The sequence below is a fragment of the Perca fluviatilis genome, chromosome 21 (assembly GCF_010015445.1).
Source record: "Perca fluviatilis chromosome 21, GENO_Pfluv_1.0, whole genome shotgun sequence".
Lineage (NCBI taxonomy): Eukaryota > Metazoa > Chordata > Actinopteri > Perciformes > Percidae > Perca > Perca fluviatilis.
This window is the reverse complement of record NC_053132.1, coordinates 12,879,459-12,906,661: the sequence shown is the minus strand read 5'-3', so window position 1 is coordinate 12,906,661 and position 27,203 is coordinate 12,879,459. Positions and strand designations below refer to the sequence as shown.

Sequence of the window (27,203 nt, the reverse complement as noted above, 5' to 3'; positions counted from 1 at the left end):
ACATTTCACTCAAAACCAAAAATGTCAACCTCATGGTGAGTGCTAGAGAAAATGTCAGGGGATCTCCACTGTTATTATAGTTCATATTGAGGGAACCATGGATGTGTGTACAAAATGTCATGGTAATTCATCAAGATCTAAATATGGGGGGGTGAGGGCCTTTTTTCAATATCTTTAACACACAACACATCGACCAATGCCACATCTACTTTTGAACAGCAGTCCACTGTGTTTCCTTCAATGAAACTTGCTCACTGTGAGTCTGAAAAATGACTTAGAAGCTGCCACAGCTCGTCATCCTTCCATCGTGAGTACAGTGCCATTTACAACAAACACAGTTTCATTCTTCTTCCCAGACAGATAATAGCCGTCATTCATCAGAACCTTTCAAACTATTTCAAGTTTCATCGATTACCATCAGACTGGGAAGGCAGATCCACAGTTGGGCTCAAGTCTCAGAGACGAGAGCTGCCAGAACAGAACAGAACGGGGGGCAGCAAATGCCCAGCAGGGTGGAAAACCAACTGAAAATCAGAAAAGGAGGAAACTGATTATCAACTCCCATCTATGAACAATAACAGTGTGCACTAAAAGCTCCATGTTTGGGCTGCTAATGACATGCACAGACCGGGAGGGAGTGGGGAGGTGTTCCTCCAACACAACCTGCCACATCTCACAGCCTAGACAACTGCAGAGAGAGAGATTTACTCTTATAATGAAATCCTTTGCTTGCTAGTTGCTTAGCAACAAAAACCCTGATTCATATGGCACATATGCGCCTGACACTGCATTTCTGACACTTATGAGAAAGGTTGGTTCTTGGATGAGAAAAAGAGGTTGAGAAGAAGACATGGCAGAAGTTATGAAATGAATGAGAGCAAAAGGCTGAGAGGGGAAGATTGGAAGTGAAAGAATGACCCATCTCTGTCTGACTCCCACAGAGGAGCACAACAGGTTGATGGAGCTCAACAGCTTCACTAGGCACAATCTGAACAAAATCGGACTGCTCTCTTGTATTCACACATGAACAGTGTTCGACTGTGGACTCTAAAAGCAACAACCTCACCCTGATCTTATTTTCACAGATGTATTTCTGTTCCATGTATAAATAAGACTTGGATGCAAGCTAATGGATTCTTTTAAATTTTGTAACTAGAGCTGAAACGCTGAGCTTTCTTTTAAGTCATAACAAGCAAAGAATAATTCTCAGGTGTGAAGATTTGCAGCTCTTCTCGGTCAGACATCTTCAAGACTATGTGATTTACTAAATATACAAAAATATATCAGCAGATGAATCACTGAAAGTAGTCGTTAGTTGCAGCCCTAATTGTAACCAGCTTCAACCAAAGCAAGGAAATGAAACAGACATCTCTCTTCAAAAGGTCAGCACCACCCTGCATGCAGCTAATGCCATTTCTCTTCGTCCGCCCTGCCTGTCTGAGAGATACAGTACATGCACATACAGACGCATTAGGTATCTTTGTCCTTTACTATAGAAGAAGGCAGTGGTGACCTAAAGGTTAAAGAAGCGAGCTTGTGCCCGGGAGGTCGCCAATTCAATCCCCAGACCGACAGGATAAAAACCTGGGTGGGGAAAGCGCTTGTCCCTCCCTCATTACCACCACTGAGGTGCCCTTGGGCAAGGCCCTTAACCCCAACCGTTCCAGTGGAGCTGCTCAGTGGCCAGCAGATCAGACTGTGGTTGTACTGGGCAGCTTCCAGGTATGAATGTGGAACTGTGTGAATCTGACAGGTCGTCGTTGCAAATGAGAATCTGTTCTCAATCGCCTTACCTGGATAAATAAAGGTTGAATTAAAAAAAAAATTAAAAAGAAGGATACGAACTTTAAGAGTTTGAGCCAGATGAACACTCCATACAACAGAAAAACTGCAAGATATTTCTTTCCTAATGCAGGACTGCGACCGGCGTCGGGCAGATGGTGTCGTAACAATTGTGAAACAGAGAATCTAGTGGCAGTCTGCCTTAAATGTTATGAAAATGATTTCTGGGGATTACACAGTGGCATGAGTGTTAGCCTCCACACAGTGTTCAACAGATACACACCACTGGTAAGAGAATGTCTGTTGGACTTCCAACAATGGATGACAGCTGACACGCTCCGTGTCCTAAACAGGCGAACTATTCCTGACTTTTGGAAACGTGTCAAACAAATGGTGCTGCACAGTTCATTGGAGGGTTTCACGCAGCAAATAATAATGACCTCAGACTATGTTGATGTTATGGGATGCTATGGAGGACTATTACATGTACCATTGGTCTTAAAGGCAAGACTCTCACATTTTTTAACCTTTTAAATCCTAAAGTTTCTAAAAAATGTCTGCTTCTGGCACTAAAATCTTCAAAGTGTGAGTTCATTCAAATTAGAAAATATATTGTGTCTTCACCCCTAAGGGCAGTGAGTGAGATTTGGTTTGCTCCGGTCACAGCATTGAGAAATAAGATTCAACAGCAACATCTCTTCCCAGGATGTTTCCCTGTTACTCTGATTGAACAGTTTTCATTGGGACTAATTATTCAATAGAAAAGTAGTTCCGGTGCAAAATGTTCACAGGGTGGTCTGTGGATGATCCGGAATAACAATAACAATGTTTCTAGACCACAAGTTGCCATTGATTCATTTTGTATTGTTCTTGTTTTCAGTAGCCCTAACGATATTCCATGCACCTCTGTTGTACTGGGTGGAGGCAGAAATCTCTATGGGGAAATATCGCAAAACCTGGGCAAAGAAAACCAAATTATCTGCATGACTTACCACAAAAGAAGATATTAGAAGGGAGAAATATTTTTTTTGTGTGTGTGTGTGTGTCAACCCTTTATATATTCCATTAACACCATAACAAGCACAAATCTGAAAAGGTTTTAAAAAAAAAAAAAAAAAAATTTAAAAAAAAAAAAAAAAAAAAGAGGATATCTTAAGAAACAGAAGAGATATAAAAATCGTGACGAAATGCTGACAGTAATATTCATATCTGCCATTTTATGATTTTAATTACATACTCAAATATCAATAAATAGTTAGAAGGGAAGTAGTCTATACTAATTGTAACGGGCTTGTGTGTTGGATCATTTTCAAACCAACCTAATGGATGGACGTAGGCCTAATGGTCCACCAACAAGTGTCAGCTGCACTTATAACAAAAAATCTGCCTTAACACACTATCGTTCACCAGCAGGGTGACATCGTTTTAGTATAATGGTATCCATTTGTTACTGTGTGCGACATTAAGCCAAAAGTTCATTATTCAAAGTCATGCACTATAGCGCTCTGTCGATGGGGCCAGATTTAATTACGAGCACATTTCATAAATCAAACTGGCTGGACACATTGATGTCCAGCACTCACTGCTATACAAAAGCCCCTGTAATAAATAAGTCATTTCATTGGGGTGTGGTGGTTTATGAAATGACCGGGCGTACCTTCTTTTTGGCATTACAGTGGCAGCACACAGTCCACATGTATTTGAGAGTTCTCCACAGGAGGATTATGAAGAGACCCCCGAAGAAAGTGACCATGGAGGAGGCGAGGAAAGCCCACCACATCCGCTGGCCGTTGCTGTCACAGGGCACATCTGATGTAAACGGAATGATGACATTCATCTTGGATATGTGAATGGACGGATCCGGGTTGAATTTCTCCCTCTTCGACATTATCGGCCTCTGGTCATCTGCCAGCCCCCAAAACAATCAACTGGTCTGGGATTCAGACGCTTTGGGGAGCTCCAGCCAGCGCCCCCTGATGCCCCAGCGGCTCAGCCATGTTAAGTCAACCACTTTCCGCTCCCTTGCCTTCTCATCTGGCTCCACCAAGCAAGGACGTAAAAGTTGAGGCGACAGCAGACACACGCACAGTAATACCAATAAAAACTTCCTTTGTAATCAAGATATCAGTCGTGCGCCTCGCGATGCGCGTTCATGGCTGGAATTGCGCGTCATCCGTTTGATCTGTGCGTACAAAAATCACATTTTCTTGCAAACTGCTCAAAAACTCACGATTGTCCTGATCCCCGATGGGTAACACTGTTTAAGTATTATTGTTATTATTATTATTATGGTGAAGAGACGTGTCGTCCTCGGCAGTCGAGGGATTCACTCACTCCTCCACCTTGTTTAACAGCGCAGCTCCCAGCAGCTCCGCTACTTGAGCTCCGCGCCGCGCACTGTTGAATGCGCTCCTCGCGTTAAAGCTCGCAGTTTAAAGATATCCTTAAAGGAAATGTGGTTTGGGAAAAAAATGGAGGGTTCTTGTGTTGAAGAGCGGATTTAGGCTTTCTCGGTCTCCGACGGCCGCCTGTCACATCCATTTGTCGGGAGATGGCATCGCAGATTTACAGGTAGCGGGGGAGGAGCCATCAATAGCAGACGTCGATGCTTATCTGGATGTCTGGTTATTTATAGTGACCGCTTCATCAATTTTTGATGATTTTAACTTTGTGGTTCCATCCATCTTACTTTGAAACTATTAGTTCTGTGGAGACACAGTCACGTTTTATAACGCATGGCATCCAATACTTAACTTCAACCCCCTTTTCTTCTTACTTGGGCCATACAATTGCTAGGTCTGTTTTTTAAAGCAAGAATTTTCTTGTTCTAAATTATAGTATTTGGGCAACCAATAAAAGTACATTAACTTTTAAAGATGTTGAAGCAGAGAGTAAACTTAACATGTTATCGTAACGTATCTGTGTCTATTAAGGGTTAAAAAATCCTCAAAAGTATGAACTTAATACTTCAGGACAGCAGCATTTCAAGCATTTATCAGCTCTTACAGTAAAAAGGAGCAGCACAGCCGTTTGACTTTGGAATAATAACAATGTGTACCTATATCGACTGGAGAGTTATTAAACAAGTCAATGGTTAAGAGTATTCTCTAGAGTAGGCAGCCATGATAATGTGGTATGGAAAGTGATAAAAGGACATCTTACCATTTCACACAGTGGTGGTTTACTCTCCCTAGTGGACAAAAAGTGCATCGATCGTTGAGATCCAACTTTCTATCAGAAGCTGAGGATGTAATTCAATTTATCAGATGAGTAAACACAGACTATATTTCAATGGCAAACAAAGACAACTTGCATTCCATTACTCTGTTTTTAATATTTTATGGAAATATTAAACTTCATTAGGAGAAGACCTAAAGTGTTTCATCCAACTTGAACATGAAATGTTGACAACGTGATGTACTGAAAATCCAAGAGGTGCATGTAAATGCGTTTAGTTGACAGCAAACTGTGAACCACAAATAAAATATCCCTTCTTAAAAATCCACTTGACACAGAGGAACAATATTGGCTATACCAGTAACCAGTAGACAAACGGTGGTGAAAAGAAAATACCCGCTGTGTGATTTATAATGGAAGTTGTAGTGTTAATAAATCCAACAATGGATAGTGATTAGCAAACATATTTTAGCTTGGCACAATATTATTTTTGAGGACTGAAATGATGACTGAAAAAAACTGTCATCAAAGAGCAACATAGAACAGAAGACTGCAACATAATGTGAAGAATGGAAGCAAATTTGCCCCAATTTCTCTATAAATAAGAACATTAATTGGAAAATACCATCCTTCCTATTAACTAGACAACTACATTTGTATAACAAAAGTTCATAACCAACATCTTTGATTTGATTAGATAAATTAAATGGCAGGAAAATACGTATAAATATAGAGAAGGGAACGCAGTGGTCCACTCTATCTTCACTTCAAGAATAAAGTCTTCAGTCTGCATCGATGCAGACTTCCTGTGGTCCGACATATTCATTGGACAAAGTGGGATTAAAAGGAGTGCTACTGAAAATAAAACATTCAAGTATTAAATACTAGTGTAAACAAATCTATCTGTAGTACAGTACATCACTATTGTAGTGGGAATATTACATGATCATCATCATCACTGCTGATATTGCTGTATGTGAAAACGCACTGGAGTTATCCATGATGTCTGTTAGCTGTACCGATTCACTGTGTATCCCATAATAAAAAAAAAAAAACATATCCTCTCTTAATGTTTCGGAGTGACGTGCGGTGAAAGTTGAGGTGAAATTTCTATGGTGCTCCATCTGGAATCCACAGTACTTTATTTTGTTCCTGCTCCACGATGGTCGTGATCTGAGTGCAAATGTAGGAGACGCTGCCTCCCTGGACAACGCCTGCAACAAAAGGGGGGGGGGGGGATATGCACATGAGGAGTGTTAAGTATTTCTGGCTGAAACTTTGCTTCTGTATACGTGCATCGAGGGCTGCAACTAGTGATTATTTTCATTACCAATTCATCGGTCTTTTTTTGATCAATCCATTTATCCTTTGTCTATCAAATGTTGGACAATTGTGAATAATGTTGGGCTTCAACTAATGATTATTTTCTTCTTATGTGAAACAGAACAACACCGATTTAGAATTGCACTCCCGATAGCAGTGTCTCTTTGAGACATGATGAACAATTTAAAAACTTTAAAAAAAAATAAAAATAACATAAGTTATTGACTTTTTTATTTGATGCTTTTTTCTTCCTTGAAAAACCTGGTACCTACAGCCTACATTACCGAAATGCAACTCAACCCCCAACAGTTGTGTCAGAGATTTAGGGGTTATGCTAGTAGCAGCTAATGTAGCCTTGAGCTAGCCTCAAGCAGAAATGAGGAGCTCACTTCTCACGAACACTTCACCCCCAGATTTTTTCATTTTTTAAAATTTGTATCAGACTTCTGACAGCTCCCTCTGAAACCACAAAAGGCTTTTCCCCACATACGCAGTGGTACTCCCCAAGGCCTGTAAACATACTTTGATGTGTAAAATCATTAGTTACCCTTTAATTGGTAAATGTGTAACATGTAAGAACATTGTGAAACATTCATCATAATAATTTGTTTAATCCCAATGGGACATTCTCAAATTGCTGTCCGACCATTAGTCCAATACCAAACAAACATAGTGACTTTCCCATCACATAAGACAAAGAAAAGAAGCAACTCTTAACAACTGAGGAGCTGGAACTAGAACGTATTTGGGGTTTTTGCTTGGAAAATGGCAAACAACGTACTGGTTGTCAGAAAAGTTGCAGATGCCCCTTTGTATAAAGGGGTGGTTGTTTTTTTTTTTTTTATAAATATTTGGTTTTATAACCACCAAAAAAAAAAAAAAAAAAAAAAAAAAAAAAAAAAAACCAAAAAAAACCAACACCCCACAAAAAAAACAACAAAAAACCCACCCCCACAAGAACTAGAGCAGTCCCTTTTTTTTTTTTCCCTCGCCACAGAAAGCGAAAAAAACGCAAAGGCAAGGTGTGATTCCGGTTTGGGTGGGGGGTGGGAGAGGGTGTTTGTTCTTATTCAAATTCTTGTTTTATTTAGCGGTTTCGGTTCTGTAAAAAAACTATTAAAAAATGTATCCTAAAAAAGATAAGTTGCAGATGGATTTTCTGTTGATTGCCTAATCAATTTATTTGTTCTAGAAAAATGTACATTACAAGTTCCCAAAACCAAATGTGATGTCTTCATGATGCTTGTATTGCCCAAGTAACAGTCGAAACCACAAAGATATTCAATTTTCAATAATATAAAACAGAAACAAGGATCAAAACCTTGTTGATCAACTTTCTGTCCACTGTCTAATAATTTCACAATAACAATAATGCTCTCATGGACAAACAGCATTGTGCAGCCAAATTATTTCCATCCTAGGCTTTTGGACTACAGGGATGTGATCAACTTCATTTCATGCCACCAGATACTCAGATTTATATCTGCTGATTATTGCAGTTCTCATAGTCGTGGCTCATGTGCAGAAGTTGGCCGGCCACCTCTCTCTGTTAGAGGGGATCAGCGGCGTTATGTGTTCATTTCCATTGCCCTTCCCCATAAATCTCCTCCTTTTTATAGAGTCATTAATCAGCTGGACAGTCGGGTTTGTCAGACTGGCTGCTGCTCCAGATACCAAAACTGGGTGTCTGATCTGCGAAAGACCACAGAGATACTGTGCTCCAAAAACCTCAGATAACCTTCAGTGCTGTCGGAAACTCACACTGGTTAAAGTAGACCGTATTCAAATTTCACACTTGCTACCAGGAACTTATTGTAACTGTGTTTGCTAGATGGTTCCCTCATTTTATTTGTGTATTCTGGTTTCTTTATGGTATAAGAGACCCTTGCTATGCAACAGACTCTGCCTTAAAGGGCCAGTTCACCCAAATACCACTTACCTGGACTGATATCAGTGCAGTTAGTTTTGATTTTATTTGAGGTTTAGTTTTGAGATATCAGCTGCTGAGATTTCTGCCACCATTGCAATATAATAATAAGTATTTTATTTTTATTTGTAGTGCTTAAAAGGTCTCCTAAAATTACAATTAAAAAATTGGTCTGCGCCTGTGATAAAAGCCGGTTAAAAAGATGAACTTTTATTTACACACTGGTGTTCAGCACTGCCACTCAAATTGTTCATCATATATACAATACCTGATGTAGTACATTTATAGAGCACAATGGATGTCTCTATAAGCTCAAATAATTACTGTATTTAATGTATTCATGCTATCTTTAGTACATCAGAGAGAAGTAGTAGTAGTAGAGAAGTAATTTCCACCAACCTGTGAAGAAGCGGCTGTACTCCTGCTCTATTTTCTGTGCCGCCTCATACTGCTCCTTGGAATGTTTCTGTGAGAGTTTATCCCGCAGGTACAAAGGGTCCTTCTGCTCTCTGAAGAGAAAACATAGCACATGTCAGCATCCTTGAAAATCTCACTTCACACACTGACTGCTTCTACACCCTGATATTGCACCGTGTTACGATTCTGCATTAGTCAAAACCAGTAAATCATTTTTGAACATGGGTTCTTATTGAATTGCTTTAAAGCAGCTTGCTCTACTCACTCCTACAACCTCTCCCATTCCATGTCTTGGCATTGTGATTGCATGATTGTTAAATGGATTCAAGCCTACCTAAAATTCCAATCACAACATGAGCCTGAGCACTTTTATTTTGATCAGTAGGAGTGTGTGTGTGTGTGTGTGTGTGTGTGTGTGTGTGTGTGTGTGTGTGGTGTGCACGCACGCTGCCAGTCAAAAGTTTTAGAACACCCCAATTTTTCCAGGTTTTTAATGAAATTCATGCAGTTCAATGTCTTATTGTACTCTGAAATTAAAGAATAGAACAAATGAACAATTTAAGTTAAAAAAGAAATCATGGAATCAATTTATAAACCAAAATGTATTCTAATTTTGGACTCGTCAAACTAGCCCCCTTTGGCAGAAATAACAGCTGAACAGACTCGTGGCATTCTTTCTACAATGGAAATCAAATATTCTTCAGAAAGTTCTTCCTAACTCTGTTGCAGAAGTTCCCATATATGTGTGGCACTTGTAGGTTGCTTTGCTTTCACTTTTCTGTCCAGTTCATCCCAAACCAGCTCAATGGGGTTTAAGTCTGGTGACTGTGCTGGCCACAAATGGTAATAAATACCTGAAATTTCCAAGTACATAATGAGTAGGATTTTGTATTGGATTTACAGCATTTATGATTAAGCTGAAACATTGTGCACAATGGACTAAAATGAGGATAGTCTATTAAAAGGGACATTTGCATATGCATATATTTCAGTATTTTACAAAAAGGCCTTTTTCAGGGAACAAGAAATGGGTTAACAATGTAAAGCTGTTCTGCAGCAATGGAGGTTGATCAAGCTTTGAAAGTTGGTGCTACCAATTCCCACAGGTGTTCCAACTTGTCTGGATTACTTACAACCCCCTCTGTTTGTATAAACGTATTGTTGGAACACACTGTGGTAGCGTACCCTCCTGAGCATTATTTGAACAGTATTGTACTGCAGAAAGTAGTGTGTTGCTATAAAAATGGCGGGAAAAAGGCAATTAATAATGGAAGAGAGACAGACCATCATAACACTTAAGAATGTTGGTCTTTCCTACAGAGGAATTGCGAAGAAAGTCAAGGTGTCAGTGAGTACAGTATTCTTCACCATCAAAAGGCACTTAGAAACTGGGGGAAACTCTGACAGGAAGAGGTCTGGAAGACCCAAAGCCACAACAGAATCAGGAGACAAGTTTCTGAGAGTCAACAGCTTGGGTGATAGGCGGCTCACAGGACAACAGCTTCAAGCCCAGCTTAATAGTTTTCGTAATAAGCAAGTCTCAGTTTCAACTGTAAAGAGAAGACTTCGAGCTGCAGGTTTGATAGGTCGAGTTGCAGCAAGAAAGCCATTGCTAAGACATCAGAATAAGAAAAAGAGGCTTGCCTGGACCAAGAAACATCATCAATGAACTACTGAAGACTGGAAGAAGGTGTTATGGACTGATGAATCAAAATTTGAAATCTTCGGTTCATCACGCAGGATTTTTGTACGCCGTTGAGTAGGCGAAAGGATGGTTCCTGTGTGACATCAACTGTCAAACATGGAGGAGGAAGCGTGATGGTCTGGGGCTGTTTTGCTGGATCCAGGGTCGGTGATTTGTACAGAGTGAAAGGCACCCTGAACCAAAACTGCTACCACAGCATTTTGCAGCGCCATACAGTACCCTCTGGTACGCGCCTAGTTGGTCAGGGGTTCATCCTACAGCAAGATAATGACCCAAAACATAAGTCCAAGCTATGCCAGAACTACCTTAGCAAAAAAGAACAAGATGGTAAGCTTAAAAACATGGAGTGGCCAGCACAGTCACCAGACTTAAACCCCATTGAGCTGGTTTGGGATGAACTGGACAGAAAAGTGAAAGCAAAGCAACCTACAAGTGCCACACATATATGGGAACTTCTGCAACAGAGTTAGGAAGAACTTTCTGAAGAATATTTTATTTCCATTGTAGAAAGAATGCCACGAGTGTGTTCAGCTGTTATATCTGCCAAAGGGGGCTAGTTTGATGAGTCAAAAATTTAGAATACATTTTGGTTTATAAATTGATTCCATTTTTAACTTAAATTGTTCATTTGTTCTATTCTTTCATTTCAGAGTACAATAATACATTGAACAGAATGAATTTCAATAAAACCTGGAAAAATTGGAGTGTTCTAAAACTTTTGACCGGCAGCGTGCGCACGCGTACACACACACACACACACACACACACACACACACACACACACACACACACACACACACACACACACACACACACACACACACACACACACACACACACACACACACACACACACCTCTAATTTATATCATCAAACTGTACAACCTACTGTAGATAGGTGCTACTTACAGCAAGTCTAATAGACAAACCACTACAGAGCTTTTATAAGATCTCACTACTGCAAAACACTTCCAGCCCACTGGTTCACTGCATATCTGCACACAGAGTCGAAGAAGAAGAAGTGACAACTTGTACCCCAGTCTTCATCCACTGGGAGCTGCTAAACTAACGTGGAATCCCACTCCCATCTCTCCCTGGCACTCTGTATGCAGCCAACATATCGGTCTGCTGATGCCTCCCAGAGGATTAAGAAACCCATGAAAAAGCCTGAGCTTGTGTCAAATCGCTACAGAAGGCAGGCAGTGGGAGGTGCATTTGTGTGTATGTGGCGGCTGCGGCAGGCGAGTGTTTTAGCCTCCCACGCCACAAAGTGGAGCCACAGGCCCTGCGAGCACTCGCTGGACAGCTGGCACTCAGCTGATGACCGTGAAAGCTTAGCATCAATCAATCTCCAACATGTTTGCCTGCTGCACCACTTCATAGATTTGTGCATGTGTGGCCAAGAAAGCCCGTTTCTGCCAGACCTGAGTGTGTCTTTATTTTAAAGATTTTTTGGGTGCATTTTAAGCCTTTATTTGACAGGACAGCTGAAGACATGAAAGGGTAGAGAGAGTGGGAAATGACATGCAGCAAAGGCCGCAGGTCGGAGTCGAACCCGGGCCTGCTGCGTCGAGGAGTAAACCTCTATATATGTGCACCCACTCTAATAACTGAGCTATCTGGCCGCCCGTGTGTGTGTGTGTGTGTGTGTGTGTGTGTGTGTGTGTGTGTGTGTGTGTGTGTGTGTGTGTGTGTGTGTGTGTGTGTGTGTGTGTGTGTGTGTGTGTGTGTGTGTGTGAACCACCACGCTGAGGGTTCAGCAGATTTAATCTTCCCATGCGATTACAAATGAAAAAGGAGAGGGATCTATGAAATATCGCAATCCTCCTATCACAACCTCGGCAGGTGGTGGTTGAGAGCAGGGTGTAGATTCTGAACTAATGACACTGATCAAATCAGGTTGATCAATTAGTTTTTGTGTGTCTGCAGGATAAATAGGATTATGAAAGCAACAAGACTTCTGCAGATGTCAATTTCCTGAGTGTCTGTCTCGATGGAAAGCAAATTAAATAAGAATAATCAAAAATTATATTTCCTGGGAGGCGAACTGGCATCAACATAGATAAGAGCTATTTTTTTTCTTGACCAAAACATTTTCCTGACTGGGAAATTATGCCAAATAATCTTTGTATCTGTTCCATTTTTGATTACACATGAACCTAATGTCCAATAGTTAACTGCAAAATAAGAACATGTAATTAAATTAGATAGGCTAAATGTCTGTTAAAAAAAATAAATAAATCACATTTTCCCAACATTATATTCTCATAAACAGCCTCCAGAACTAAAAGCTTTGGGTGAATGATTTTCTCAGCATGTCGTTGAAGGATCTGAACTTGAAACTGAAAGTTTGGTAAACAGCAGTGGCACCAAAACACAAAGCATGCTCGACATACACTATGACATGTCTTCAGACAAGAAAGCAACTGAAACAAACATCTTTCAAGTCATGGGATTACTCACTTTATCTGCTTGGCATTTTTGTACCGAATGAATATGACGATTGGGTAGATGTGAACGCTGTGAAGACGCTCGATGGCATGAGGGGCAATGTCAAGTAAACAGTGACAGTCCTATGAGAAAATGACAGCAAAAGAAGAAGAAATGGGGGGTGGTTCATAGAAGCATGTTGCAAAAATATGCCAAATGACTAATATTTGTTGCTCATACTTTGCAATGGTTTTTGGATATATAATTAACATCCAACATAAAGTTGACATTAAAGCTGCATTTTGGATTTATTAAACTCCGGTCAAGCACAAAAGTAGTACACACAACTGCTTGTCTCCAAATTTGGACAAATCATCATCAAAAACCATTTTAAAAAAAATCCTTTATTTTGATGAAATTGGTAGTTCAGCCGTATTTCATTAATATAGACAATTCATTACATCTAAATACTGATGCACAGATGTGCTGTTACGAGAGAGACTTAGTTCCTAATTGCAACGAATGTTACAAAGAAAGCGGCGCACAAACTTGGCAGTTATAAAACCCAACAAAGACACAATTACTATAGTTTTTCTAGTCCACAGATTCACATTGATAGCTCTCGTATGCAGTTTGATTCACAGTGAGATTAATTTACCCTCTCGGTGATCTCTTTTATTGATGCTACAGTTGTCACATCAAAATGGCCGCTCCTCCGTTTGTAGTCGATGAACACACAATCCTTTACTCCTCGCTCTATTGCCTGCTGAGATGCCTTCATAATCTCTGGAAGCAAAACAAATAAAATTGAAATGGAAAAATGGTTTAATTCACACGGACCGCTACTTGTTACATGAATTTCATCTTTAATTTTCTAACTAAGTAGCTCTTAGTGAAACCTCGCTCTGCAGTATGACGATGACTGACACATGTAAAATCCTTCATGAATAAATAAATAAATACACAACAGACTCATTCTGTGTGTACGGACTCACCAGGCAGACAGCGACAGAACTGGGCAGGAGCCTCCTTCACCAACATGTCCTTGCTGGCCTCCACTAATGGACCCAAGATCAGCACCGGTCTGGGGAAAGAACACTCCACCCTCTGAACCCGCTGGTACATCAGGCTGACACCATCTGAGCAGGAAATACAGAAACACAATTGGTTACAAAATACACAAGAGGGCACAGAGATACAGCTGCCCCTTATTTACCTCGGAGCATTTAAACAGCTACGTTTCAGCTCAGTGAGAAAAATGAAGTTCAGTTTTAGAGGATGAATAAAACCTGTTCTAGACTCTCTCGTTCAGTACGTTTATTTATGTCTGTATATGTCATTCTCTTTTCTTTACTTTTTCCGCAAATCTAATGTTTGCCATAAACTGGAGATGCAAGATCATCAACCCACAGCTAATAAATCTTTCCTTTTACTAACATTAGAAATGTTGACAGCAGGAATACTTCTTCCTTTACTACTGTGAAATAGAATCCACTATTCTCATTAAGTCATTACGATGCTTTCCTTGTGCCTTTCTGATGAAGCTGCTTCAGTAGATGATATCTCACCTTCTGTGATGGGTAAAGAATCTATGCTTATGTGGTCCAGAGCTATCAGATCCTTCCCATCTTTGGAACCGCTGCGTTTGTGCTTCAGCCTCCGGCGGAAAAAGGATCTCCGTGCAGCGGCTGACAGAGTCTTGCTAGTGCCGTTATCGTCTTTCATATCGGCCATGCCGTGTCTCCTGTAGAACTCCTGGTCCATCCTTAGGGAGATATATCAGCATATTCAACTATAATCACACTTCTGTTCTTTAACAATGCTTGATAATGTGTAAAAGTAGAGTAAACTATAGGCTGGACTTACATGTATTTACTTGGAATCTGCCCCTTTTCTAGCTTCTGTGCATTCTCGTTGAGTTGCCAGGCCATCCAGTAGCCAAAATTGCCATTTGGTAGCGTATCTTCAACATACAGGATGTCATCTTTCTTAAAGCTCAGTTCCTGCTCCACCTCTGCCACCCTTTCATAAAGTGCTCTGACAAGAGATGAACAATGAAGCAGTTATGATGAATACATTCCTCTGACCTCTAAACAAGGACATAACAGATTGAGAGACAATTTCACAGAAGGTTATGAACATTAAAGAGCCTATAAAATAGATTATGTGCTTCAGATTCAACCCTTTCACAGATTCAGATTTAATTCAGTCTCAACCAAAAACACAAATCACCAAAACGTGGTATGAGAATTCCTTTGTGTCGGTTTGGTTAGGCCTCTTCGACACTGCCAAAGATCATCTGTAATCTATCATTGTGAAATGGTAAAATTCCTAACAAAATGAAAATAGCTAAAGTTGTGCCACTGTATAAAACTGGGGACAGACACCACTTCAGAAATTACAGGCGTGTTTCTCTACTTCCACAATTCTCAAAAATCCTAGAAAAACTATTCAATAACAGATTAGATACATTTTTAAATAAACATAAATTACTTTCGGACAGTCATTATGGATTCAGATCCAATCCCCCCCCCCCGCGGGCAATTTTTTTTATTTAAGGGGGGGGGAAAAAAAAAAAAAAAAAAAAAAAAAAATAGGGTTTTTATAAATTTTAAAAAAATTCTCCCCACACCACAGCAAAAAAAATTAATTAAATGAAGGGGGAAAAAAAAGAAAAAAAAAAAAAAAATAAGCAATTGGGGTTTTAAAAAATCTAAAAAAGCCTTTGACACAATAAATCATAACATATTAATCAACAAACTGGAAAGGTTTGGGATCAGGGGGGTAGTATTGCACTGGGTGAAAATTTACTTAAGAGACAGGAAACAATATGTGAATTTTGGAGACTATTCAACGTCATGCTTGTGGGATCCCCCAGGGGTCAGTATTGGGTCCAAAACAGTTTCTTCTTTATATAAATGATATTTGCAAGGTATCAAAAACATTTAAATTAGTACTATTCGCAGATGACACCAATATTTTTTCGTTATGTGGGAAATTTAAAGAAACTACTGGATATTATTACTTTAGAAATGTGCAAATTAAAAAGGTAGTTTGACAAAAACAAACCATATCATTAAACTTCAGTAAAACTAAAATCATGTTATTTGGTAATTGTAAAAAGAGTACTCAAGTACAGATACAGGTGGACGGTGTGGACATCGAAATAGTAAATGAAAATAAGTTTCTTGGTGTAATAATAGATGACAAAATAAGCTGGAAATCTCACATAAAACATGTAGACAACAAACTTTCAAGGAGCATTTCTGTACTTAATAAAGCAAAACACATTCTGGACCACAAATCACTCTACATTCTTTACTGTTCACTCGTATTACCATATCTAAATTACTGTGCAGAGGTTTGGGGCAATAAAAGTACACTATCATCACTATCAATATAGCAAAAAAGAGAAATACGGATAATTTATAATACCGGTTACAGAGAACATACAAACTCACTATTCCTAAAATCAAAAACACTGAAATTCAATGATCTGGTTCATTTCCAAATGGCACAAATAATGTATAAAGCAATAAACAACATACTCCCTGGCAATATTCAAAACATATTTTTTAATAGAGATGGGGGATATAATTTGAGGGGAGAGTTCTTTTTGAAACGTCTTTGTGTTCGTACAACGTTAAAGACTTTTTGTATACAGTATGTGGAGTGAAATTGTGGAATGGATTGAGTACACAGTATGACCCAGTTTAAAAAAACGATACAAAAATATGGTTTTCACAAAATACAGGGAGGAGGAAGGGTTTTGACTATCAGATTTATTTATTTGGTTACTTACATTATTTTTTATGGTCAATGTATACATGGTGTGTAAATATACTTATAGGAAATTGTAAAGAACGTGTTAAATATGATATAAATACTTTATGATGTAAACATTTACCTATTCATGATGACTATTATATAGTAGTGGAAAAGGGAGTAAGATAAAATAAGCTTTTGCTTCTTCCTGTTCCTTTTCGGACATGTTAAATTAATATTGGTTTGTTTCGGTGTCTTTTTTTTTGGTTTTTATTATTTTAAAATGTTCGAAATAAAGCATTAATTCATTCATCCATCATGTTACTGAAGTTATGATGATGTGCCTCATACTGCAACAAATTTTTGGATTGTTTAATTAATAGTGAGTGTACCTTATGAAAAAGCCATCTCCGCGGGACTCTTTGATGGCAGAGAGGTTGTCCACACAGTTCTGGACCTTGAATGTGATTGTTTCAGCTGGTTTCAACATTTCCAGGTAAGACTCTTCTTTAGTTTTGTTCTTCATGCTGATGCCATTGTACTGTTTGAAAACATCAATTATGCAGTTGACAAAGGAGCTTGGCTGCCAACACAGAATGACTCATCATTTCCAGTAAAAGCAAGCCAAACAAAGCACAAAAAAAAAAAAAAAAACATTTATAGAGGGTTGTACTTTACTCGCCTTTTTGCAACAAATGGAGCTAAAATGGAACAGTTCTTGAACTTTAACTATGAGTCGCATGCCAGAAAGCCACCCACAAAGTGGATGAAACTACAGTAAGATGAGCAGAGCTTCTCTTTGTTTACACTTTTAAGAGCATTTGTATTTAGCATGTTTTTTTTTTTCTGTACGCTCTCTCTCGCTCATTAAATTATGACGGTTTCCTTTGTTACCTTTGAAGTGATTGGCTCGGTGGTAGCACAGGAAAACAAACAAATAATCAAAAAGGGGGTATGCTCATTCAATGAGACCGTGAGGTTTCAAATTTCGAAAGGTGTGGCATAGGTAGCCACGCAACTACTCCTAGACAAATGCAAAGGCATGCAGAGGTCATTATTCCCACATTGTGTCTAATAATGTTTTTGAACCAACTGCCCAAGTCATTTTTATTATGCACATGACGTTCTTAGTTAATTAAAGTGATTTCATTGCAGGTACCTCCAGTATCAAATCTCCAGGCAGCAGGCCGTCAGGACTCTTAGCAGGACTGTCATCATCCAGACTCTCAACAAAGATGCCGTAAAGGTTTCCTCCACAGACCTGAACTCCCAGCTCCACCTGGATCCTCTTCAGCCTCACCAGCCGAGGCTCTGCAGCCCGGCGGGTGCTGGAACCAGGAACCCTAAAGAAAAACCTTTCCGTCAAGCTTTGAATTTGCCTGTCCCTCCACCTTAACCCCAACACAATGCATACCAATGGCTTTAAAGTTCATATTTGTTGGCTATAGTAATAATAAATTGTCACTTATTACAAGACAAACAGGAAAAAAATGTCACAAGTGAAATACAAACAGAATATGAAATACGAAAAGACACCACACATAAAAATAGCAGTATCGTTGGGAACAGAAATATGTTCCAGTCCCACCTGAAGGAGTCTTGAGGGCTGGTGGTAGGAGTCGTCTGTTTGGACGGCGGCGTCATGGTGCCCTCGTCCTGCTCACTCAGTGTGTCGCCGGTGGAGTGATTGTCCGGGGAGGTGGCTCCGCTGTCGTGGGGAGTCGGCTGGTTGCTGATGGACTCCATACGAGAACTAAAAGGACAACAGGAGAGGAAAAAATTACTTAAAAATAAAGAGTATGAGTTTTGGAAATAAAGTCAATGTAAAAAAAAAAAAAAAAATGACAGGAGTTGAAATAAGGACACAAAAGCTGTGCCATACTCTGAACATGCACTGAATATTTACTCCATGTTTAGTGTTTGCATTTGTTATTTGATATCCGATTTGTTAATTTGGCACTGCAGTATGTTGTCATTTGGTTGCGTACTCCTAATATGTTTGTTTGCTGTGGACACAGCGGTATGTGTTCATGTATTTACAGTTTGCATAGTAGCATAACCATTCCAGTCATCTTTTTTTACATTATACTGAAAACAACTTTTTTTTTTTTTTTTTTTGCCAGAATGGTTCATTTGATGACCTGGAATTCATGAAATGAATCTGTGTTTAAAGTTACTTTTATTGGTGTTCTTTCCTCCTCGCCTTCTTACCCTGAACGAGAGTGGTTGCCCAGCTGAAACATGTGGGGATTATACTGAGCCAAAATAGTGACTGTGTCACATTGCTGCCCGATCACCAGCCGTGCCTGCTGCTCGTTGGCATTGCGAAGGTTGATTCCATTAAACTGGAAACAACAGTGATTCATTAGACACAGAAAGAAACAATAAACAACAGCTAGATATCTAGTTGAAGTGTAGTGGCTGCTGTACCTCGAGGAGTTGATCACCATACTCTAAACGAGCTTGGTGTGCGATGCTGCCTGCTGTCACTTTGGACACAAATACTCCCCCGTTCTCTCCACTCACAATGGAGATCCCCAGTGGTTCTGCTCCTTTCTGTACTGTCACATTGCGTGGCTCCTCCAAGTATGGCCTTCAGGGACAAACAAGGGAAACATGCTTAACTGTAATGTTCTGACATCTGTGGGAAACCATGAGGTTGCTGGCAGGATGCAACATGCAACTCTGAATGAGATAAACTCAATATAATTCCATACAAAATTCAAAGAAACTGTTGAGTGCAATTGGACATTTCAATGCAATTTAGCTCTCCGTACTGTGATTTGCTTCTGATGATTTCTTTAAAGCAAAGATGCATTGCAAGCTTTCAGGTTAAACAAGTCTCAAAAATAAAGATATGGGAGCTGTGTGGGACGTGCCAAGTGGATTTCAGAAACCAACAAAGTCATGCGATCATACAAAATTCAACAGCATTCTGAATAAATAAAAAGCACAGTAGATATGATTACTTAAGGGATACACATCCATTAGCGGTTTTTATTAGGGCTATTAAACACAAACAAATCTAGCACCATTGCTGCGACATTGTATATCTGCAGGGTGTACACAGAAGGTCTCGATATTCCTGCTCTAAACAGCCTTGCAGGTAGTGCATATACTGTATGTGCTACAAGCAGCACAGGACAAACCTCAAGCTTCTTAAAGAGAGGAACTTGGGCTTTGCTGCCAATGGAAGTCTGACAGAGGAAGTATTATAAGAGACAAATCTGAGAAGGAGATGGAGAGAGGAAAGACAGAAAAGTAATCACCCAAAGCAGGAGGGAAAGATTTCAAGTTGTAATGAACAGCAGAGTGGAGAGAGATGAGAATAAAATGATAGATAGGTAGTCAGTGTTCTAATGCTATGAGGATGGAAGCTCACAGCTTTGTTTACTGCTTTACAAGCATTTAATCACAATGAAGCAGACAGAAGTACAGACAAATGGTGGAAAACACGTTGTGTTCGGCTGAATGATGACAGCATAATGACTGGGACGAGGGGCTGGCCTACCCATCCTTCCGCCTGTCACCAACTGGAGCAGGGCTGACTGATATCCTGGGCTGGGTGGAAATGGAGCTCTGCGACTTGCTGCTAGTGAAAGACGTCGTCTCCAGGTTGACAGGGGACATTGGAGGTGTCAGGCTGCTACATTCTGAATGTGAGAGGGAGCCTGGAGTGGCAGAGGAGAAGGTCATGCATTCAGACTTGCTGTTTTCTGCTGTGATTCTTGTTATCAGATGATGTAGCTGCCAAACTCAACTGTACCTCTGTCAGATCCAGTGGAGCGCGGATAACGAATTGGAGTGATCTTAATGCGTTCTGCCCTAAACTGTAAAGTACTGGAGGAGCCTAAAGACCACAAACAGAGGAAACATATTAAAAGGCTCAGTTCACTGAAAATGAACAAACAAAACAAAAAATAGATTTTCTCACTTGCCTATGTAGTTATTAAGCCATGCAGATACAGGGTTTCCCCCAGCATATTGCTTAGTGAAGGTGGTAATTTGTTCTCCCCGACATTGCGATAGACTGCTCTGATGAATTACTACAATGATAATATATGATGTGGCCGATCAGTCACTGTCATCTCCCCTCAGATCCTCTTCCTCCATACACCTGTCTGTCCCCTCCGCCCGTCTCACCACCATGGGGAGCAGAGCATTCAGCCGCTCTGCTCCCCGTCTCTTGAATTCATTACCACCCCAACTCAGAAACATCGATTCATTCCCCCATTTCACATTGCAACTCAAAACACATCTGTTGAAAACTGCCTATTCCACTTGATGTCAAATGCCCTGCCTCTTTCTGTTGTTTCTATTGTTGTTTTATTTTATTTTTTTATTTATATTTATTTGCTGCTTTTAAATGTCTTATGTATCCCTGTACGGTGTCCTTGAGTGCCGAGAAAGACTCCTTTAAATAAAATGTATTATTATTATTATTATTATTATTATTATTATTATCATCATCATCATCATCATCATCATCATCTAAGTCAATACATCTCGTTGTCAATTTAGTTGCTAGATGACATCTACAGCTGGGCTACAGAGGTCTGCTAAGCTCATGTCTTTCTAACTCCACACCCCCAGATTTTTTACATACTTACACTGGGAATCTCTGCCATCATTCCACTACAATAGAGGCGCAGTAGACATGTGTGGTTTGTGCTGAAAATATCCTGGTTACTTACTACTTCCTTAAAAAAAAAAAAACACAACCAAAACTATCTGCATGGCTAGACACCACTAAAAGTAAGAGAATGTTTGTAATTCTGGTGACCCGACTCTTTAAAAACTCGAAAAGAGTTCATTTACAGGACATATTATACAAGTTATGATTTGCCTAAACTAGGACTGCATACTTACCCTGTCTGGCGCTGGAGGGCAGGGAGTTTGTACTATGTGGTGGTTGGCTGCAGCTCGCCTCAGTCAAGTTCCCAGTGCGCTTGTGGCTGAGGTCCAGGCTGAGGTGACCTTGATGCTGGGGGCTAAAAGTGGAGAAAAGGGCCTCAGTAAGTCCCCTCCGTCAGTCAGTCAACCCAGAGCAAGATGTCATTTGCTACATGACACATGTTTATGAGATCTGAGGCAGGGTTGTTTTGTTCAATAAAATGCACCATCACAGGATTATTAAATCAATGTTGAATGTCAAAAAACTATAGGGCTGCAACTAATAATTACTTTTAGCATCAAACGGTCAAAAAAATCCTCGTCAAATCTATACAATGTCAGTGAACAGCAAAAACATTCCCATCACAAGGTGGCATCCTCAAATGTCTTGTTTTGTCCAACCAGCAGTCCAAAGCCCAAGATATTCAATATATAATGATATATATCCTACTGTCACAAGTAAAAATGTCTGTTGTGAAAAATAACTATTAGTGTGAACAAAGAAAAATGTAAGGAGTCTGGAAAATTAAAAAAAACTGGCAGATGTTTACACCTTGTGTGTGAATGTGGGTGGATGCCTGAGCTGGGAGCTGGAGGACAGTTGTTGGCCTGGATCTCATGGCTCCAGGCAGTGTACACCGGGTTCCTCATCACTGCCGTCACAGCAGGACATGGGGCTAAACCACGCTGTGCTGGGTCTGGAGGAACACACAGAACAAGATCAAACATCAAATCAGACTCAACACAGACACTGTGATAAGAAGTAAAAAGGTACGGTCAAATTACATTTCCGTCATATGTCTCCCATTCATTTCGATTGAAGCCTGAAAGAAGGACAAATTCAAGCATGCATTTCCTGGATGTAAAAGCAAAACAGAACAGGTGAAGTTGATCAGATGACTTACGTGATGTGATGCTGCTGTAGCTGGGGGGTGCAAAGGGCATGCTGTACCGATTGGTTCGAATGGGAGAGAAGCGCAACAAATCCATTGGCTCTGGGGAGTGCTCATCATTAGAGAAACTCTGTACCTGCAAGATGCAATCAAGGAGGGATTTTTATTTTTATTTTCGTATTTAATTTTATTTAAAAATTCATAATTTTGTCTATAACATGTAGAAACATGCACATCAACAAGAATGCCAAGGCTGTATCTCAGTTACTGTACCTGCATGGGAACAGGGATGTGTAATGGAGTAACATTTCGCCGCAGTGCCGGTGCTGATTTTGGCCGGTACCTCCTCTTCTGCCGCTCCTCTGCTCGGTGTCGAATCCCCTCTGTGTCAGGTTTCTTGAAGACACTCGTGGTGTCCCCTGGTGGAGCATCAGTGTAATAGAGCTGGTTCCCTGCCTTCCCATCTTCCTGCGGGCTTGTAGCTTGGGCTGGGGATGCTGGGGGAGTGCCGGTGGTGATGGTGGAGTCTGACGCCGAGCTGTTCTGCTGGCGATGTTTGAACCTGAACGAGTCGCTCCTGGCTGGCGGGGTGGGAGGGGTCTGAGCGGATTCAGATATTGAGCTCTGTGGAGAGTGCTTGGGTATCTGAGAAAGAGACATGTAGTCCAGTTTCGGGGACACATCAGGTCTTCTGAAAGCATTCACATCAAAGATGGACTTCCTCTGTTTGGCTTTTTTGTAGATGGAGAGCTGGGCACACTCAGAAACAGCAGCTCCCGCTATGACTTTAGGCCATGTGCCTCCACCAGGCTTCGCCGATGAGCTCTGCACTCGGTCCACAGCCGTCTGAGGAGAGCTGCAGTCAGAGAGGACGGGGGTGAAGGAGCAATGGTGGAGCTCCTGCCTCCTGTAGCAGAAGTCGGGGTGGTGCTCTGAGGGACTGTGGGAGGTGGAAAGGGAGCGGGAGTGAAGAGAGCTGTTGGAAAAAGGCTTGAGGCGGCAGTGAGAACTGCTACTGCTGCAATCCATAGAGTCACCGGTATCCTGACACACTTCGTCCCTTCTGGCGCCTAAGTCACAGCTGCAAATGTCTGTTTGTGTGGAGCAGTTGTGCTTGGAGTTCCTGCAGTTCCTGGCGTGGATCTCGCAGGACTGGAGCCGAGAGATCTTTTCTGAGTCTCTCAAACCTTCAAATAAGCTCTGGCCAGAACAGCTCTGTGGGAGGAACTGTTGATGAAGGGAGGTAAATAAAAACTTATTTCACTATACTTTTTATTTTTTAAGCAACAAGATATTAAAGCATACAAGTGTGGGTGTGTAGGTCTGAGGACTTCACCTTCATGAGGGAGATGCTGAGAGAATCACGGCAGTTCCTCAGTAGAGACTCGCATTCTGAAAGCGATGTGTTATCGAGTGCAATGCCATTGATCTGTAGTGGACAAGATCAAAAAGATTCCAGCAGTCACGACATGGCTTCAAAGACAACATACTATACGTGTCATGTATACATGTGTGGGAATTACAAAGTTCACCAAGTGTGTCTGTGAACATTCTGTTTCTTTCACTAATTATTCTGGAAGATGACAACATGCATAGGAAATGTGCAGTGTGCTGTTGTTGTAGAGATGGTGGAGAAGAAAACAATCTTGGTCAAACATTTAGCCTTTTCCAATTTGACACTAGGTAAAACGTTTCAATGGTGCTAATTTGATTGACATTCATTTGAAAACCTGGTAGTACAAAATGGTAAAATACATAGGTTTCCTGTATACAAACTACCAAGACAGTACACTATGAAGAGAAGTGCATTGTGTGCACTTCAAAGTATTGGTATATAGTGCGTTCCTTCCTTCTCATGGCATCAACTCTTGTCATTTAACTTAACAAGTTTTTGGACAGCATACTCACAGCTAAAAGTCTATCTCCAATAGTAAGAGAGCAGTCTCTCGCAGCTGGACTGCCGGGAGCCAACATGGCAACAAACACTCCACTCTCCAAACCTATGCCACTGTCTGAGAGGTAAGACAGAAAAGCAATCATAAACCATATAACATTTCATGTTAACTGTCTATCTTTCAAAAAACATAAAATATGTAATCCATCTATCCATCATCTGTTCATTATTCTGTTTGTAGTACTAAATAAGATTACCAACTACTAAGTATTAGTTGCCTCTTTACAGCAGCATTTTAGTAGTTTGGTTTAAGCTGACCTTTATGTCCAGCCAGGTTTATCTGGATTGGAGTGATGATCCGTCCTCCTAGTGACTTCCTTCTGCGAACCACCATATTGATCACCCCCTCGCCGCTCAGCACCGCTTTGATCACCTGCTTCCTATCTTTATTGGTCAGGTCCACATCATTAATTTTCAACAACCAATCGTTTACCCTGCACAGAGAGAACCAGAGTGATGGTACAATGAATCAAATTTTCCAAAGGACACAAATAAAATGTAGGACTGGATATTGAATCTCAATGCTTCTTGAGTTACAACCTAAATGTGTCTAATGCAGAAAGGAAAAAAAAAAAGCCTAAGATTCAATGCCACGTTTGATCAAAAAGTGTTAAGTATCAAACGTGGCATTGAATCTTAGGCGTTTTTTAGGTATGAAATTTTTTGGGGATTTATTTCTTGATTGACAATGGGAAACTTTTTCTTTTTTACTTTGCACAATATTTTATTTATGCAAACACACTGCATTTTTCAGAACCAAAATAATATTGAAAACTTTCAAATGATACCCAATGCATACAACATTTGCTTTAATTACTGAGAAAGCAGTGAGACACTTACCTTAATCTTCCTTCAGCAATACTTCCTTTATCCACCTTACTGACAAATATGCCACAATCTCCTGGTAAATAAGGATCATTTACCCCTTCAGCAATATCAAACCCAAGTGCTTTCAAATCCATGTCCTGAATAAGACAAAACATAATTAATTTACAGTTTGATAGTACACTAAAATGTGGTACAGTCAAAGTTAATTTAATACATATACATTAGGAAAATCACAAGATTCCCAGTGATTCTTACTCTGTCCTTCTCAAATTCTACAACTTCCGTCTCCCACTCCATTGAGTCCGTGTCGATGGCTGAATCATGTGAACTGTGAGCCATCAGGTGACGAAACCGTGCTTCCGTTTCCAACTGGTCCTCCATCTTTTCTCTGCAGGACAAATAAAATGTGTATCTCTTAAATTAGCCAGTAACATACTTCCTCCACTGGGTGGCACAAAAGATCTGGTATGAAATCATTCTGGATCCCCAAAACAAGAGGAGCACAGACCGACACAATTAGAAACTTAGTGAATAATGTTCAACCTAAAAAATGTGCAGAAAATGAGCCTGTCAAAAACTTACAAAAACAAAAAAAGTGTGGAGGAATGACTCACTTTAGTTCTTTGAGTTCCCGCGCAGCGTCGTTCTTCTGCTTCCTCGTGTCATCCAGATTCCTTAAAGCATCTGCCAGATCACTCACAGCTCTGTCCCTCTCTCGCCTCAGGTTGTCACATAGCGTGCTGACATATAAACATATTCACACAAAATCTGCATCAGACAAAATGTAAACAAATCTATTTTCATCCAAGCCTTTCTTTACATGCAATATAAACACAACAGACCTCTTCTGAACATACTCCTTACCGTATGCTCTCCCTCTCTGCCACTATCTTGTCCCTCTCCTGAAAGGCCCAGTCTCGTCGGCACTTGGCTACCTCGGCCTCTTGCACGGCCTCCTTCAGCTCCTGAGAGATGGCCTCGTACTGCTTCCTAAGCATCTCAATCTCCTTGTTGGCTCGTTCCATGTCCAGAGTGGCAGAGTCTTGTTTCTGGAGGAGTTGAAGGAAATGTAAAATGACGAGTGTGAATGTAGGGCTGTACAAAGGGTGTGAGCAGCAAGGTGATTTTAAATTAATATTGAGCTTGATGTTATGGTAGACTCATTTTAAAAAGAGGACTTGATTTGATCATTTTACAGTTTGTGCAACTTCATACGCAAATATTTTTGCTCCAACACATGTATGAGACACTTCATCCCGACATTAGCAGTGTATAAAAGAAAAGGCAGTCACCGAATTCATTCAAAAGTTGAACCTGGCTCAACTTTTGCTGCAAAGCAATGTAACATCAACCAGCAACTCATCATAGTGGCCAATCATATACATGTAAACACATTCCTGATGGATCACTTTATAGGATGAATGATGTAATTCTTCTTTAAACCTTCAATCATTGTCCACAGTAACCTTGCAGAGTGTAAAATCTTGTGTTTTTTTTTTGGTGTGTATGAAGCCTTCCAACTGATTTATCCACTTAACGGATTTAAAGATGACATTTAGATAATGTTTAACCATTAACACCTAAAAACAATTGCTGCAAGCTAAAAAGCAACTTCCGTCCATGATGAGGGTAGTTTGAGGTGTCATCAATTGGATCAGTTAGTGTGGTTTGAATAGGGTCAAATATAGAGTAGTATAAAAAGTGTACGTCTCAGTGTACGAGTCTGCTGGTGCGTCTGTAGTAAATGCTCTCCAAGTCTCTCTTGCTAATTGTACAGCAGGGAGACAGCCAAGTGTAGTGAGAGCATTAATTTAGTCCATAGCTAAATTAATTCCATTAGACTTTACTATACTGTTGTTTGGCTTAATTATCCATTTCTGATGCAGTGCAGTTTTCTTGTGCAAGAAAGTCGAAGAGCCTTTTCATTGTAATTGCTGTAATTTCCTAATGCAGGAATCTCAGGACTTTCATTGCAATTAATTTGACAATTGAAATGAAAAGTGGGATGGGTGATACACTTTCTCAACAAAATCAATGTGTTGAAATCCGCCAGCTGCTGAAAAAAACCTTTACTACTACTCTATGAGATGGGATGAAGGGATTATTGTC

General features: G+C 40.3%; 2 protein-coding genes across 12 annotated transcripts in view; both read right to left on the bottom strand.

The window, feature by feature from the left end:
- LOC120550674 (calcium-activated potassium channel subunit alpha-1-like) overlaps positions 1 to 4,347 on the bottom strand; it is a 96,692-nt gene extending 92,345 nt beyond the window's left edge. For 4 of the 9 annotated variants that reach the window (XM_039787326.1, XM_039787330.1, XM_039787328.1 and 1 more), the window contains exon 1: positions 3,440 to 4,346. In XM_039787326.1, the coding sequence (XP_039643260.1) occupies positions 3,440 to 3,670 (231 nt within the window). In that variant the 5' untranslated portion in view covers positions 3,671 to 4,346. Of the gene's footprint in view, positions 1 to 3,439 lie in introns of all 9 variants that reach the window. The other 5 variants (XM_039787329.1, XM_039787331.1, XM_039787335.1 and 2 more) reach the window with 4 other exon arrangements.
- A 749-nt stretch (positions 4,348 to 5,096) lies between these two features.
- Positions 5,097 to 27,203, bottom strand: part of LOC120550820 (disks large homolog 5-like) — a 36,084-nt gene continuing 13,977 nt past the window's right edge. For 2 of the 3 annotated variants that reach the window (XM_039787687.1, XM_039787688.1), the window contains exons 9-34: positions 25,959 to 26,143; positions 25,709 to 25,834; positions 25,350 to 25,482; positions 25,107 to 25,231; positions 24,525 to 24,700; positions 24,221 to 24,324; positions 23,649 to 23,741; positions 22,586 to 23,539; positions 22,325 to 22,448; positions 21,973 to 22,117; positions 21,396 to 21,517; positions 20,293 to 20,376; positions 20,038 to 20,197; positions 19,676 to 19,753; positions 18,957 to 19,119; positions 18,738 to 18,871; positions 18,115 to 18,279; positions 17,686 to 17,869; positions 16,919 to 17,067; positions 14,628 to 14,798; positions 14,330 to 14,526; positions 13,757 to 13,900; positions 13,420 to 13,547; positions 12,795 to 12,904; positions 8,609 to 8,718; positions 5,097 to 6,173 (exon numbers count right to left, since the gene is read on the bottom strand). In XM_039787687.1, the coding sequence (XP_039643621.1) occupies positions 6,070 to 6,173; positions 8,609 to 8,718; positions 12,795 to 12,904; positions 13,420 to 13,547; positions 13,757 to 13,900; positions 14,330 to 14,526; positions 14,628 to 14,798; positions 16,919 to 17,067; positions 17,686 to 17,869; positions 18,115 to 18,279; positions 18,738 to 18,871; positions 18,957 to 19,119; positions 19,676 to 19,753; positions 20,038 to 20,197; positions 20,293 to 20,376; positions 21,396 to 21,517; positions 21,973 to 22,117; positions 22,325 to 22,448; positions 22,586 to 23,539; positions 23,649 to 23,741; positions 24,221 to 24,324; positions 24,525 to 24,700; positions 25,107 to 25,231; positions 25,350 to 25,482; positions 25,709 to 25,834; positions 25,959 to 26,143 (4,368 nt within the window). In that variant the 3' untranslated portion in view covers positions 5,097 to 6,069. The remainder of the gene's footprint in view (positions 6,174 to 8,608; positions 8,719 to 12,794; positions 12,905 to 13,419; positions 13,548 to 13,756; positions 13,901 to 14,329; positions 14,527 to 14,627; positions 14,799 to 16,918; positions 17,068 to 17,685; positions 17,870 to 18,114; positions 18,280 to 18,737; positions 18,872 to 18,956; positions 19,120 to 19,675; positions 19,754 to 20,037; positions 20,198 to 20,292; positions 20,377 to 21,395; positions 21,518 to 21,972; positions 22,118 to 22,324; positions 22,449 to 22,585; positions 23,540 to 23,648; positions 23,742 to 24,220; positions 24,325 to 24,524; positions 24,701 to 25,106; positions 25,232 to 25,349; positions 25,483 to 25,708; positions 25,835 to 25,958; positions 26,144 to 27,203) is intronic. The other variant, XM_039787689.1, reaches the window with a different exon arrangement.